At 46.4% G+C, this 15611-nt stretch overlaps 1 protein-coding gene across 2 annotated transcripts; it reads left to right on the forward strand.

Moving 5' to 3' along the window:
• The first annotated feature begins 5839 nt into the window (after positions 1 to 5839).
• Positions 5840 to 9879, forward strand: LOC119965009 (zinc finger protein 271-like). Of its 2 annotated transcripts, none has more exons than XM_038795209.1 (2): positions 5840 to 6320; positions 8215 to 9879. In XM_038795209.1, the coding sequence occupies exon 2, from the start codon at positions 8626 to 8628 to the stop codon at positions 9412 to 9414; it is 789 nt and encodes a 262-aa protein (XP_038651137.1). In that variant the 5' UTR covers positions 5840 to 6320; positions 8215 to 8625; the 3' UTR covers positions 9415 to 9879. The 2 variants fall into 2 exon arrangements, with proteins under 2 accessions (XP_038651137.1, XP_038651138.1); XM_038795210.1 differs by lacking the exon at positions 5840 to 6320 and adding an exon at positions 6393 to 6578.
• The last annotated feature ends 5732 nt before the right edge of the window (positions 9880 to 15611 follow it).

The following is a 15611-nucleotide window of genomic DNA, read 5'->3' on the forward strand; positions in this document are numbered from 1 at the left end:
GTACTGGATGTACTGGTCAGCCTGTGTACATAGGGCGTCTGTGACAGCACGGATGCAGCTGTGCGCCGATGTCTGAAATGCCGGACAGGCCTCCACTTGGCGACTGGAAGGATCCTGTCGCATAGAAGTTCAGCGCAACCATCACCTTGACGGTTACCGGGAGCGGGTGTCCTCCCCCATACCCTTGCGGTGCCAGGTGTGCCACCATCTGGCACATATGTCACACAGTCCCTCTGCTCATCCGCAGTCTCCGTCTAGATGCCTGGTCCAGGAGGTCATCGAACAACATGGGGTTGCGGTTCACGCCGGGCATCATCCGGTGCCCCCTTGGCACCTCCTCCTCCTCTTCAGCCTTTTGGGTGGCCTGCCCTCCAGCTGGTGCGGCTGCCACCTGCCCTTCCGCAGCCTGCTCCTCTGCTGCAGCCTCCTCCTCCTCTCTGAGCAGCCTCCGCTTATGCTGCTGCAGGGCATCTTGCAGAGTTGAGGCCATCACCACAGCAGCCATCATCACAGGTTGATGCCCGAATGCCATTCTCTGCAGGGGATGAAAGGTCAACATGTTAGCATGATGCACACTCCCGTGCCCATCCAGATTCCATGGGCTCATGCTGTCCCCAGTTGGCACTGCGGGCCCTGCCCACACATGCCCCTCCCTCACCCTCGCATCTTGGCCCCGTCAGTGCCCCTGCCCCTGGCGCCCATCCCTGCTGCCAGGGGTACCATTGGCTGACACTGCCCTCACTGTGGCTGCCTTGGGTGTGGCCCCAATGGGTGGCAGTCACCAGGGACTGCCTGATCTGTGCAGAGTGCAAACCGCACTGCTATGGACCAGACAGGGCCTACCTGGTCAAGGCTTCTAGGCCCTTTGAACGCCTTGCGATTGATTTCAAAGGGCCACTCCCCTCCACTAACAAAAACATTTACTTCCTTAACATTATTGACGAGTTCTCCCGATTCCCCTTTGCGCATCCCATGCCCCGATATGACCTCCCACACAGTCATTAGGGCCCTGCATAGTGTCTTCACCCTGTTCGGTTTCCCCAGCTACGTGCACAGCGACCGGGGTGCGTCCTTTATGAGTGACGAGCTGCGTCAGTACCTGCTCGACAAGGGCATCGCCTCAAGCAGGACTACCAGCTACAACCCCAGGGGGAACGGACAGGTGGAGAGGGAGAACGCGACGGTCTGGAAGACTGTCCTACTGACCCTGAGGTCCAGAAAGCTCCAAGTTTCCCAATGGCAGGAAGTCCTCCCTGACGCGCTCCACGCAATTAGATCCCTCCTGTGTACAGCTACCAACCAAACCCCCCACGAGCGGCTCTTCATTTTTTCCAGGGGCACTACCACAGGGGTCTTACTTCCAGTGTGGCTGAGGACGCCAGGCCCGGTTCTCCTAAGGAAGCACGTCAGGGCGCACAAAACCGACCCCATTGTTGAAAAGGTGCGCCTGCTTCATTCAAACCCACAGTACGCATTTGTTGAGTTCCCGGACGGTCGCCAGGACACAGTATCCCTCCGGGACCTGGCACCCGCTGGATCCAGCCCCCCATCTACCCCCACCGAGGAATTCCTTTCCCCTTTCCCTATGCGGCCGCCCCCTTGCGCTCCCGATTCTGCGAGCTCACCCCACCAGTCCCGAGCGCCAGCACCAGCCCGCCCCCCGCGCCCCCAGTCTCCATTCGACCAGGAGGTGTATGAGGCTCGGACAAGACTCGCCCCGGAGCCGGCAACCGTACCCCAGACCTCGACGCCCGCCCAGCCACCGCAAGAGGCTGCAACCCCGGTGCTCCGCAGATCAAAACGGACAATTCGTCCACCGGACAGACTGACTCTTTGAGCCATCACCCCCGCTGGACTTGAGTTTTTTAACAGGGGGTGAATGTGATTCACACTATATATAGTTGCCAATATCACTCCATGCATATATGTTCGTTATCTACCCGTTGTAAGGTCAATGCTGTATATAGTTGCCAATATAACTCTGTGTATAGATGTTCACTATCCACCATTGTAAGTGCAGTTGCACTATCCGACCACCAGGGGGAGTCGCTCTGGGAGTACGCGAGAGTTTGTACTGGGCTCCTCTCTTGGCACCGCCCAGGACTCCTCCCCCTGGGACCGATGTATAAAGATCAGTGCCTTAGAGCCAGCCTGCTGTCCATCTGGAGTTCAACGATGAATAGGCTGGCTCTGTTGTAAGTGTATTAAAGCCTTTGTTCAGATCCAACTACACGTGTTCGCTGAATTGATGGTTCCATCACTACCGTCTAATCTAATAGTTGCCTGGGGGTGTGCTCGGTCAAGATCGTTACTGGGTTAAGGCCTGTGATCTACGCAAAGTACTGTACTGCCTAAAAGACTGCAAGCAAGTGCCGTTTGCAGGCTGAGAATCCTTGCTCTACGGGGTCTAATACTCTTGAGGCAAAGGCTACGTGTCCTCAGTGATTGTGTCGTTCTTGCAGTAGTACTGCTGATAGGGTTTGGTCGGTGGTTGCTACTTCGATGGCATAGGGCAAGTCTGGGTCTGGAACTTTTAAAACGTGCCTAGGGCATGTTTTAAATCATCAATGGCGTCTGTGTGCTGTGGAAGCCAGGGTTATGGTGTCTGTGGTGGGCCATTTGTCATGTTAAACATGGTGGAGGAGTTTAAAGTGGTGCGGGATCCTCCTGTGTCCCAAAGGAAATCGACTGTATGTCCCCGGACTGTGCCTGTAACTACTGGTCTGCCTGATTTGTCCTAGCATGTGTCACAGACCCAAGTTGGGGAGTCCGAACACCGTCAATCTGTGGGATTAAACGCTAAATTGTCTGAACGGGTGCTAACATTATGCATGGGCCTAACATTGTTCCTAGATGGGGGATTTGGTTGTTGGTATCGTTGCTGGTTCGGAGTTTTGTCGGCAATCGCGGGTGTAATGTCCCATGTGACCACAATTGTAACAACCTCGTGGTGCCTATGCTCTGGGGTGCTGTCCCTCATGTCTACCCTCGTTTATCCATGCTGGGTCCTGGCTAGTCCTAACTGGGTGCATGTTTGCTTCTGTATCGTCCTGATCTGTCTGTCGGTGTAGGGTTTGTTCCCATGCCCTAGAAAGTCGTTTCAATACCCAAACTTCATTGTGTGTGTGGTCTGCGGGATCATAGTTTACACAAGCCTTTTGACCTGCGTCTGTGGCATGCGAGACTAAGGTGTGGGACCATTTAGTGTCCTCCTCAGTTAGGTATGCACGGTTCAGTTGTCCGGAGACTACCATAAAATGAATCCACAAACAACCAGCAAACACGGTCAGATGTTCTCCCTCCTTTTGCCTGCAGTGATTTAAACCCTTGACTGGATCTCCTTCGTTATACCTGATGACATCTAATATGGCTGCTTTCATTTCCTGTAGTGTTCCTCCTGCTCCATTTTGGGGTTCTGGCAAAGGTGATCTTACGGACTGGCTAAGGCTCATAACGGCCCATACTCAGCCCATCGAGGCTGCACCGGCCCTCGGAAAGAGCACTCCACTTGAGCCCACACCTCTATCCGATCCCCATAACCCCACCTAACCTTTTTGGTAACTAAAGGCATTTTAGCATGGTCAGTCCACCTAACTTGCACATCTTTGGACTGTGGGAGGAAACCGGAGCACCCGGCAGAAACTCACACAGACACGGAGAGAACGTGCAGACTCCTCACAGACAGTGACCCAAGCCGAGAATCGAACCTGGGACCCTGGAGCTGTGAAGCAACTGTGCTGACCACTGTGCTACTGTGGCCCATTATTGAATACTTGTAGTTAATACATGTAGTTAAAAATGCTTCCTCTGCCACATGCTTCTGCCACATGTTTGTGTTAAAATGGCTTCCTTTGCCTTATGTTCATGTTAAAATGGCTTCCTTTGCCACATGGTCATATGAAAATGACTTCCTCTGAACAGTTAAACAATTCGTAACATTGAAACACTTTAATTCTAACTGATACTTTATCTCCAATTAAGCAAATCCCATCACAGATCAAAAGCCACTTGCAAATAAAGTTAGCAAGCACAGGGATACTTGCGGTCCTCTGGATAGAGATTTCTTGGAAAAGTCTGCTTGAAGAGAGACAGAAACCATTTCAGACACCAGCTGCAAGTCTTGCTGATTGATTCTGGGAGGCTACTGTTTAACTTGATAGCCTTTGGCTCCTGCTCAGTTTCAAGCTCCCAACAAAGAAACTAAAAGCTACAGACTTGGCTCCTCCCATTAATTGCACCATATCTATTCCACAAACTCTGTTCTGACCATTTAATTATCGAAACCCCAGGGAACCTTCTTTCGATAAACAAAATTCCATTAGCCCTGTACAGGTAAACTATATACATGGTTGGAATGAATGATGACATTTTAATTGCACCTTTTGCAGCCACAGAATCTGGATACCTCAACCTAGTCTCTTGAAAATATTACTGCAACCAATATATACATATATATATCTGAACTCAGACGTTTAAAAACATTACTGCAACAGACATTAAAACTATTATATATTCCAATTTCTTACATTCACCACAGTAGCCACTGAGTTTGGGGTATGTTGGGTGAACTGTAGACTGGAGTTAAGGGGACAGTATTTGGCTGGAAAGTGGAGGTGACATTGCTCCTTGAGTTTTGCAATGGTGCACAGCTTGGAAGGAACATTGCTTTGCTTTCTATCAGTGGAAAGCCGTGACAGAGTGAGGAGGGGGCTGAACAGGAACTGGCCAGATTGGTTGAGAAGTTAAACAGAAAGTTAAAAACAAATTCCCGGAGGCCGGAATCTGAAACAAAAACATAACATATCAGACAATCTCAACAGGCCTGTTGAGAGAGATGCTGTCAAACCTTTCAAGTCTGTCCAGTATTTTCTGTTGTGAACAGAAAGTTACCTGACTGTCACAGAATGTGACAATGTCTAGAGAAGAAGCTTTGACATTTGTTTCTGTATCAAACCTTACTCCACCCAGATGGGATTTCAACCCACAATCTCTTGGATGAGGAGCCCAGTGTTTTATCCGTTAGGCTACAGAAACTACTGGATGGAGATTTGGTGACTGTAACTTGAATTCTTTGTCTTGATATAATCGCTGCCAAATCTGATGCCTTTTTGTGGATTGGCCCTTTCAGCGAAAACCAGATTGGATCAATTCCAAACATTCCAGTAATGAGTTGACAGGATCAGGATTTGCTTTTTGTATGCCAGTAATTAATGTTATTCCATGCCTATTTTAAAAGTGGAGAGACTATTGCTTCAAGTTCATATCCCAGTATTTTAAAAATGTGATTAGGGTTTCTCCGTCTATCACCCTTTCAGAAACTGAGTTCCAGACCCTCACCACCCTCTGGGTGAAGAAAATACTCCTCTACTCCCCTCTAATCCTTCCATCAATGACTTTAAATCTCTGCTCCCTGAATATTGACCTCTCTGCTCAGGGAAATGAGATTGAAACAGCTGCCTCTGCCACGTCCCTCCCTTCCACTAGCTCATCTGGACAAACTTTCATCAGTTCTCTCCCTGCCTGAGCCCCGGACTCACATCTTTCTCTAGTTTCTCTCCTATCTCCCCTCATGTCCTCTCTGAACTAATTTTGTCCATGAACCCCACTTCCTGTTCCCTTGACGCAATTTACATTCCTGGTTCCCATGTTAGCTGACATTTTTCACAGTTCTCTCCTCTCCTCAAAGAAACAGCCCGTCACTAATGAGTGGTGGAGCAGGCTCAAAGGGCTGGAAGGCCTTATGTTTCTCTGTCCTTGAACATATTGTTACCTCCCAACTCCTGGAAAAAGATGTGGGGTCATGCAAGACATGAGGGGTGAGAGGCAGAATAAGGGGTCAGGCATGGGGATGGCATCATCACTCAAGAGTTGCGACGCTGCTGGAGAGATCTGGCAAGCACTGAGGGAACAGAATGAATCTTCAAGTCACAAAGTCAAACTCTTCTGATTTGCTGTCAAACACATCCGAGGCTACACATCTGCTGTCAGTTTGAAAGCCACCGAGGATGAAAAATGCTTTCCCCACACTAGAAATCTCTGTTCAAGGTTTACCTGGGGAACTGAGACAACAGCTACAATAAGTGAGGTTTTATTCAGAGGGGACAAGGACAAGTTTAAATCCCCACTTGATGCTGCTCAAAGTCGCCTCTGTTTCACCATCAGATTTCCAAGCTTCAGGAAACTCCAGTTACTGCAGAAATATTTGGATTGTCTGTGAGAGACGTCAATCAGAGAGGCCCACCCACTCTGCCCATTCTCTCCTCTTCCTCTACCACAGCTGCTTCATTTCCTGTAGGCACTCCAAACCAAGTCAGGAGATGGTGAGTGAAGTAGAATTTAGAATCATTACATCTCAGAATATCCACACTAATGTTCAGGCAGTCTGACTATCCTGTGGGAATCAGCTGTGAAATGCCCCTTATTCTGTCTGAGAAGATCCAGCTGAGAGACCTGTTTACTCGGTGCTTTGTGCTGAACTGTTTGATTGACTGTGTTGGATATTGAGTGTTTATTGGAAGCATTTCCCCTCTGATTTACAGGCTGAGTTTTGTTGATGGGTCAGTCCTGAATATGAGAAGGTGAGGTGTAATTATCTGGCAGGGGCAGAGACACGTTTATTCAAATGTTTGTAATGCCTTCTTTAAACATTTTACCTGAAGGCCGCAGCCTTTCCCAAAAGTCTTGGATTTGATAGCTCAGTAATGTATCTGAGAGCTAAATCATAATAGTCTTTATTATGTCACAAGTAGGCTTAGTTAACACTGCAATGAAGTTACTGTGAAAATCCCCTCGTTGCTATTTTTAGGCGCCTGTTCGGGTACACAGGGAGAATTCAGAATGTTCAGTTCACCTAACAAGCACGTTTTTCAGGACTTGGGAGAAGAAACCGGAGCACTCGGGGAGAACGTGCAGACTCCTCAGAGACAGAGACCCAAGTCTGGAATTGAACTTGGGTTCCTGGTGCTGTGTAGCAGCAGTGCTACCCACTGTGCTAAATTTGGGATGTGCAGTCTGAGTGAGTGCAGTGTGTCTAATTTCCCAGGATAAACCAGAACGCTTCAATCAGCTTCACTGAAGCAATACTTACCTCAGCTTTCAGCACTTTCTGCCCAGTATGTTTTCTTCAAATAATTTGGTAAACAAGGAAATACATTTCCAAATCTCCATCGAATTAACATTTCTCCTGAGTATGTTTTATATTGAACACATATTCTAAGGGTAAAACTTGACTTTGACTTATGAAACGAGCTCACAGTGAATTTGAAAACATACAGAAGAAAGCATACAGAATGTTTGCCTTTATTGGACGGGGCATCAAGTATAAAAACTGGCAAGTCATGCTATAGTTGTATAGAATCTTGGTAAGTCTGCAATTGGAATATTGCGCACAATTCTGGTCGCCAGACTACCAGAAGGATGTGGAGGCTTTGGAGAGGGTGCAGAGGAGGTTTACCAGGATGTTGCCTGGTCTGGAAGGTGTTAGCTATGTGGAGAGGCTGAATAGACTCGGACAGTTTTCATTAGATGGAGGTTGAGTGGTGACCTGATAGACATCTATAAGATTATGAGGGGCATGGATAGAGTGGATGGACAGGCACTCTTTGCCAGGGTGGAGGGGTCAGTCACCAGGGGAAAAAGGTTTAAGGTTCAATGGGCAAAGTTTAGAGATGTGTGAGGCAGGTTTTTTACGCAGAGGATGGTGAGTGACTGGAATGTGTTGCCGGGGAGGTTATGGAAGCAGATACATTAACAACATTTAAAAGGCATCTTGACAAACGCATGAATAGGATGGGTATAGAGGGATACGGCACAAGGAAGTGCTGAGGGTTTTGGCAAAGGTTGGTATCATGACCGGTACAGGCTTGGAGGGCCGAAGGAACAGGGCATGTTCTGTGCTGTATTGTTCTTTGTTCTTTGATAGCCTGTTTTACATTCTGCCCGATGTATTTACCATTATTCTCAATGTGCCTGGGAAGATGGTGGTCTGGATGGAGGAAAGAAGGTACGCTTATTGTCTGCTCCTGGTTACTATCCAGTGTCCCTCCTGGAAACAGAGGGTGTGTGACAGTTAAGTGAGGGGAAAAAAAGGACTTTCACACAGGGGAGTATCAGACTGGCACTCACTGTGAAACTGTCGAACTGAGGAGTTCAGCCCTTTCAGCAAAGCAGGAGAGGGAGTTGGAAGAAATCATGTTTCCTTTTCCTGTTTTACAGAAGGATTGCGCCGTACTACACCAGACAATACAGAGGATAGACACCACAGATAGGTCCTGACCATCACCCAAGGAACAACTGCACACTGTGGGAAGATATTCAGTCGCTTCACAGCATTGCTCAACACAGTGAAGGCTGGGCAGTGAAACCATCATCTGGAAATCAATCAGGTTGGGGAGCTTAGACAAACCGTCAGATAGAAACTGGTCAATGGGAAGGAGCCTTCTATCAGAACCAGCCTTTCCCAATGTTCTGCTGTGGGCTGTGAGACTGGTGTGAGTGAGCTCCAAGTGTATGGAAAGCTTCAACCATTCATCGAACCACTGATTGACTCCCACAAGTGTGAGGTGTGTGAGGATGGCTCCACGGGCTCGTACATTTTCTATGTACTGTTAAGATCAGCACTGTTACATGGAAGAGAAACCATTCAAGTGTGACGTTTGCAATAAAGCTTTTGTGACATCTTCAAGCCTCCTGATACACCAGAGGATTCACACAGGGGAGAAACCCTTCAGGTGTGATGTCTGTGGGGCAGCTTTCACGCAATCCTCCAACCTCCAAACACACCATAGGATTCACTCGGGGGAGAAACCCTTCAAGTGTGAGGTGTGCAACAAATCATTCTTGCAGTCATCAGCCCTTCGCAGACATCAACGCATTCACACAGGCGAGAAACCATTCACGTGCGAGGTGTGTGACAAATCATTCTCACGATCAATGACCCTCCTCGATCACCAGCGCATTCACACAGGGGAGAGACCTTTCAGATGTGAGGTGTGTAACAAATCATTCTCACGGTCATCAACCCTCCTTGAACACCAGCACATTCACACGGGGGAAAAACCATTCAGATGCGAAGTGTGTGGCAAATTGTTCATGCGTTCATCAGACCTCCGTGTCCACCAACGCATTCACACAGGAGAGAGACCATTTGTGTGTGAGGTGTGTAACAAATCATTCTCAGACTCATCAGCCCTCCGGGAACACCGACGTATTCACACAGGGGAGAAACCATTCACGTGTGAAGTGTGTGACAAATCATTCACACAGTCATCAACCCTCCATGCACACCAACGCATTCACACAGGGGAGAAACCGTTCACATGTACAATTTGTGAAAAATCATTTTCACAGTCTCGATCGTTCCGTGTACACCGATGTGGTCACACAGAAGTAACCCATCTAGTATCAGGTGTGTAATAAAACCATCACAACATTTTCAAGTTCCTGTTCCATTGGACAGTCCACACGTGGAGACCAATTCACCTGTGAGGTGTGTGACAAATCATTCACACAGTTAGGTCAGAGGGTCCACATAGAGGAATATCCCTTCAAATGGTTTTCACTAAAGCTTTCTTCAGATATTTACTCTCCTGGGATAGAAGAGGATTTATGCAGGAGAGAAAGTTCTGAGGTGTGATATTTCTGACCAGGTTTTCACCCATTCCTCTGATCTCTAGCAGATTCACACAGGAGAGAAACCATTCAGGTGTGAGATGTGTGACAAGGCTTTCTCACAGTCATTGTGTCTCCTGTTAATAACAATAATCACTTATTGTCACAAGTAGGCTTCAATGAAGTTACTGGGAAAAGCCCCGAGTTGCTGCATAAGATGCATGGCATTAAGGGTAAAGTAGTAGCATGGATAGAGGATTGGTTAATTAATAGAAAGCAAAGAGTGGGGATTAATGGGTATTTCTCTGGTTGGCAATCAGTAGCTAGTGGTGTCCCTCAGGGATCTGTGTTGGGCCCACAATTGTTCACAATTTACATAGATGATTTGGAATTGGGGACCAAGGGCAATGTGTCCAAGTTTGCAGATGACACTAAGATGAGTGGTAAAGCGAAAAGTGCAGAGGATACTGGAAGTCTGCAGAGAGATTTGGATAGGTTAAATGAATGGGCTAGGATCTGGCAGATGCAATACAATGTTGACAAATGTGAGGTTATCCATTTTGGTAGGAGTAACAGCAAACGGGATTATTATTTAAATGATAAAATATTAAAGCATGCTGCTGTGCAGAGACCTAGGTGTGCTAGTGCATGAGTCACAGAAAGTTGGTTTACAGGTGCAACAGGTGATTAAGAAAGCAAATGGAATTTTGTCCTTCATTGCTAGAGGGATGGAGTTTATGACTAGGGAGGTTATGCTGCAATTGTATAAGGTGTTAATGAGGCCACACCTGGAGTATTGTGTTCAGTTTTGGTCTCCTTACTTGAGAAAGGACGTACTGGCGCTGGAAGGTGTGCCGAGGAGATTCACTAGGTTAATCCCAGAGCTGAAGGGGTTGGATTATGAGGAGAGGTTGAGTAGACTGGGACTGTACTCATTGGAATTTAGAAGATGAGGGGGGATCTTATAGAAACATAGATAATTATGAAGGGAATAGATAGGATAGATGCGGGCAGGTTGTTTCCACTGGCGGGTGAAAGTAGAACTAGGGGGCATAGCCTCAAAATAAGGGGAAGTAGATTTAGGACTGAGTTCAGGAGGAACTTCTTCACCCAAAGGGTTGTGAATCTATGGAATTCCTTGCCCAGTGAAGCAGTTGAGGCTCCTTCATTAAATGTTTTTAAGGTAAACATAGATAGTTTTTTGAAGAATAAAGGGATTAAGGCAGGGGTGGGCAAACTTTTCAGTGCAAGGGCCTCATTCAGAAATTCACAATTTTAAAGGGCCGCATAGTATATTAAGTAAAATAATTACTTCACCCGGTTATGATTCTGGGCGCCTCATATAGAACATAGAACAGTACAGCACAGAGGCAGCAGGGTAGCATGGTGGTTAGCATAAATGCTTCACAGCTCCAGGGTCCCAGGTTCGATTTCCGGCTGGGTCACTGTCTGTGTGGAGTCTGCACGTCCTCCCCCTGTGTGCGTGGGTTTCCTCCGGGTGCTCCGGTTTCCTCCCACAGTCCAAAGATGTGCGGGTTAGGTGGATTGACCATGCTAAATTGCCCGTAGTGTCCTAATAAAAGTAAGGTTAAGGGGGGGGTTGTTGGGTTACGCGTATAGGGTGGATACGTGGGTTTGAGTAGGGTGATCATGGCTCGGCACAACATTGAGGGCCGAAGGGCCTGTTCTGTGCTGTACTGTTCTATGTCTATGTTCTAGAACAGGCCCTTCGGCCCTCGATGTTGTGCCGAGCAATGACCACCCTACTCAAGTCAACGTATCCACCCTATACCAGTAAGTAACCCAACAGCCCCCCCATTAACCTTAAAAAAAAAATTAAAAATAAAAAAAAAAAGATTTTTTGAAATTTGTTTTTTCTTTTTTTTCAATGACTTGGTGGGCCGTATAAAGACCTTTGGCGGGCCGCATGCGGCCCGTGGGCCGTAGTTTGCCCACCCCTGGATTAAGGGTTATGGTGATCGGGCTGGAAAGTGGAGCTGAGTCCACAAAAGATCAGTCATGATCTCATTGAATGGTGGAGCAGGCTCGAGGGGCCAGATGGCCGACTCCTGCTCCTAGTTCTTATGTTCTTATTGCAAGTCAGCTATTTAGCCCACTATGCTAAACCAGCCCTGTTCCACCAACACAAACAAAGGGGGAACCCTATTGGTGCGAATTGTGTAATAAAACCATCACACAGTTGTTGAACCTCCTGGAACATCAGTGAACCCACATGAGAACGACTTAACCATGTTTTGCCAATCTGTCATCAGAGTGTGGGTCTCTACACAAGTTCAGTACAAAGAATATTCAGTGATATTGAGGCACTAAACAAAGAAGCAGCTCTCACTCACATCAAACACTGGTGACGACAATGTCAGTGCTGAAGTACTATGATGTCAATGATGAAGTCACCCTACAGTGAGATGCCAATGAAACAGGACTTGAAGCAACTACAGCAAAGAAACCAGTTGTGTTTATATCCAGAGCATTAACACAAATGATATGGTGCTGTGCATAAATTGAGAAAGGGTGCCCGGATATTGTCTTTTTTATGAGCACTTCAACCAGTATTTGTTTGGGAGAGAGAATGTGATGGTAGAATATGACCACAAACCACTTCACATGATCTTTCTCAAACTGCTTCTATCTCCAAAGTGTTTACTTTAAGTGTTTAAAGGATGGTCCTTCATTTGTGAGCACTTGAACTCTTTAAAGGACAGGCAAAATTGGAACAGACTAGAAAAAACAAATAGATTTTTTGTTCAAGTGTGATCATTTTATTTTTATGTGGAGTAACTTGTAAACAAAAAGGGGGATGTTTGGATAAGTTCCTTTGTACACTGTGGCTTCCAAACTTGTCATTGTTCCATCTGAATAAAACTTTGCTTATTGCAGCTGCTGTCTCAGTTCCCCGGGGTAAATGTTTAACAGAGATTTTGAGTGTGGGAATCGCACTTTTCATCCTCAGAGGCTGTCAAACTAACAACGTTAGTGTAGGATGTGCAGCTTTGGATGTGTATGACAGCAGATTAGAAGAGGAAGACCCACAGCAACCAAAGCAATGATGATGTGCAGTGGTGGAATCAGCACATACACAGGAGAGAGGGACACAGCAAGGAAGAGGCACAGGAGAGAGAGACGTAAGATAGAGGGAGCAATTTTCTCCTAGCTCTCTCTGTAGGTAGTTTTGGGGATGGTTAGAATTAGATTTTAACCAAAGGAGTTTGGTTTTATTGAAGTAAATCATAGAAAGCCAAGAGCCTCAACAAGGTCAAGAATGCTATTTTGAGACTGCCTTATTGAATCACGGAGAATTAATTCAAAGCTTTGAATAAGAATTAATTGAGTGACAAAATTAATGAGTTAGTTGATCAACAAAGAAAGTTTTTAAAGAACAGAAAACAAGTAGTTTCCAGTTGAAGTATGAGGACATTTCAAGAAAACCCACGAGACAGGAACACTAAGGACACGGGTGTCTAGTACTAATGGAAAGGGTTTTCTTCAAAATCAGATTAAACCTTGTCGAGTAAAGAAGTCATTGTACTTTATGGGTGATACATTGCTATCATTTTTAACTGGGAGTCATCAAGTGGAAGATGTAATTAAAAGAAAATAAATCAGCTCAGTGACAGTCAAGACCATTGACCTGACCAGTTGTGGCCTGGGAGCCACTGTGGTGAGAATCAGAATACAAATATAAAATCTTACAAAATCGCAAAGACTGCAAGGGAAAGGTTGAGAGCTCAATAAGGCACAAAAAGAGATTTCAATAGATGTATCTCCAGGTATGGAGCCGAATCATTCTGGTGCTGGGTTAACAATCTAGAGATTGTGAGTTCAAATCCAATCATTGGAAGTTACATACACAGAATTACATAGATATGTAATGGTGCAGGAGAGGAGATTGGGAGAGCAGCTGTTCAGAGTGGTGGGAGGGAGCTTTCATTATTTGGGAATCTAGGTGGCACGGGACTGGGGACTGTTACATAAACTAAATTTGACCCGGCTAGTAGAACAGATGAAGGAGGACTTTTGAAGGTGGGACATGCTCCCGCTGTCACTGGCAGGGAGGGTACAGACCGTGAAAATGACGGTCCTCCTGAGGTTTCTGTTTGTTTTTCAGTGCCTCCCCATCTTTATCCCAAGGGCCTTTTTTAAATGGGTTAACAAGGTGATTTCAGGTTTTGTGTGGGCGTGTAAAACCCCGTGAATTAAAAAATGGTTGCTGGAATGTGGCCGAGGGGAGGGTGGGTTGGCGCTGCTGAACTTTAGCAACTATTACTGGGCGGCAAATATACCCATGATTAGGAAGTGGGTAGTCTGGGGGGGGGGGGGAGGGGGAGAGGGGTATGGTCGGTATGGGAGCGAGTAGAGGCGGCATCATGCAAGGACACAAGTTTTGGGGCATTGGTACCTCTCGTGTTCTCGCCGGCCCGGTACTCTACAAGCCCGGTGGTAGTGGCACCCTGAGAGTATGGGGGCAGTGGAGGAAGGATATGAGAGTGAAGGGAGCATCGAATCGGCAATAACCATCGGTTTGTACTGGGAAGGCTGGATGGAGGGTTTTGGAGATGGCAGAGGGGATGGGGGATCCATTTGTAGATGGGAGCTTGCCCTGTTTGAAGGATTTAGAGGAAAAATTTGAACTGCCAGCAGGAAATGGATTCAAATATCTGCAGGCACGGGATTTTTTGCGAAGGCAGGTTTCGACCTTTCCGCTCCTGCTGCCATGGGGGATACAGGACAGGGTCGTTTCCAGAACAGGGGTGGGAGAGGGAAAGGTTTCGGCTATTTAGAAAGAATCCATGGAGTCGGAGGAAACGCAGACAGAGGAGCTAAAGCGCAAATGGGAAGACTCTGCTTAATGCATCTGTACCAGTAATCAGATCAAGGTCGAAATAAGCACTTTGAAGCCACCATTGTTCAGAACATGGATAAAATGAAAGTCAGCAGAAAACCAGTAAGAACCAGACTCGATTACAGCACAAAATCACATTCTATAGCACACACAAAAATTCAAACATGAAACATTTAAAACTTATGTTGCACATTGAGGATTGACAGTTGACAATCCAATCAAACGTATTTGAAACTCACCCAAACCAATGAGGACGACATAGAGGTAGGGACAGATGGCTTCAGACCGATAACATTCTCCTTAAACATGAGAGTCCGGACAGCCATTTTCCACCCAGATCATTCTATACTTTTACTTGACTATTCACTATCTGTATTTTCATACTTTCCCTTCTAAAACTCTTGAAATTTGCGCAAGCTTTCTTTGTCTTCAGCAAGAAACCATTTCTGTATTATTTTTGAAAGTCAGAATTGTTTTATAAATTACTTCTCTTTAAGTCTTTTGCTGGCAAGGCTTTATTGAGAATAGATTTAAGTTTCTCTCGGTTGTAATCAGTAGAGGCAATAAAAGATCCTCAATGTGCAACATAAGTTTCAAAGCTGTAATCAAGTCTGTTTTTTACTGGTACGTATTGTAATGAGCTGCCGGAGGAAATAGAACATAGAACATAGAACGATACAGCGCAGTACAGGCCCTTCGGCCCTCGATGTTGCACCGACATGGAAAAAAAAACTAAAGGCCATCTAACCTACACTATGCCCTTATCATCCATATGCTTATCCAATAAACTTTTAAATGCCCTCAATGTTGGCGAGTTCACTACTGTTGCAGGTAGGGCATTCCACGGCCTCACCACTCTTTGCGTAAAAAACCCACCTCTGACCTCTGTCCTATATCTATTACCCCTCAATTTAAGGCTATGTCCCCTCGTGCTAGCCACCCCCATCCGCGGGAGAAGGCTCTCGCTGTCCACCCTATCTAACCCTCTGATCATTTTGTATGCCTCTATTAAGTCACCTCTTAACCTTCTTCTCTCTAACGAAAACAACCTCAAGTCCATCAGCCTTTCCTCATAAGATTTTCCCTCCATACCAGGCAACATCCTGGTAAATCTCCTCTGCACCCGTTCCAAAGCTTCCAC

Source organism: Scyliorhinus canicula, chromosome 4, assembly GCF_902713615.1.
Source record: "Scyliorhinus canicula chromosome 4, sScyCan1.1, whole genome shotgun sequence".
Lineage (NCBI taxonomy): Eukaryota > Metazoa > Chordata > Chondrichthyes > Carcharhiniformes > Scyliorhinidae > Scyliorhinus > Scyliorhinus canicula.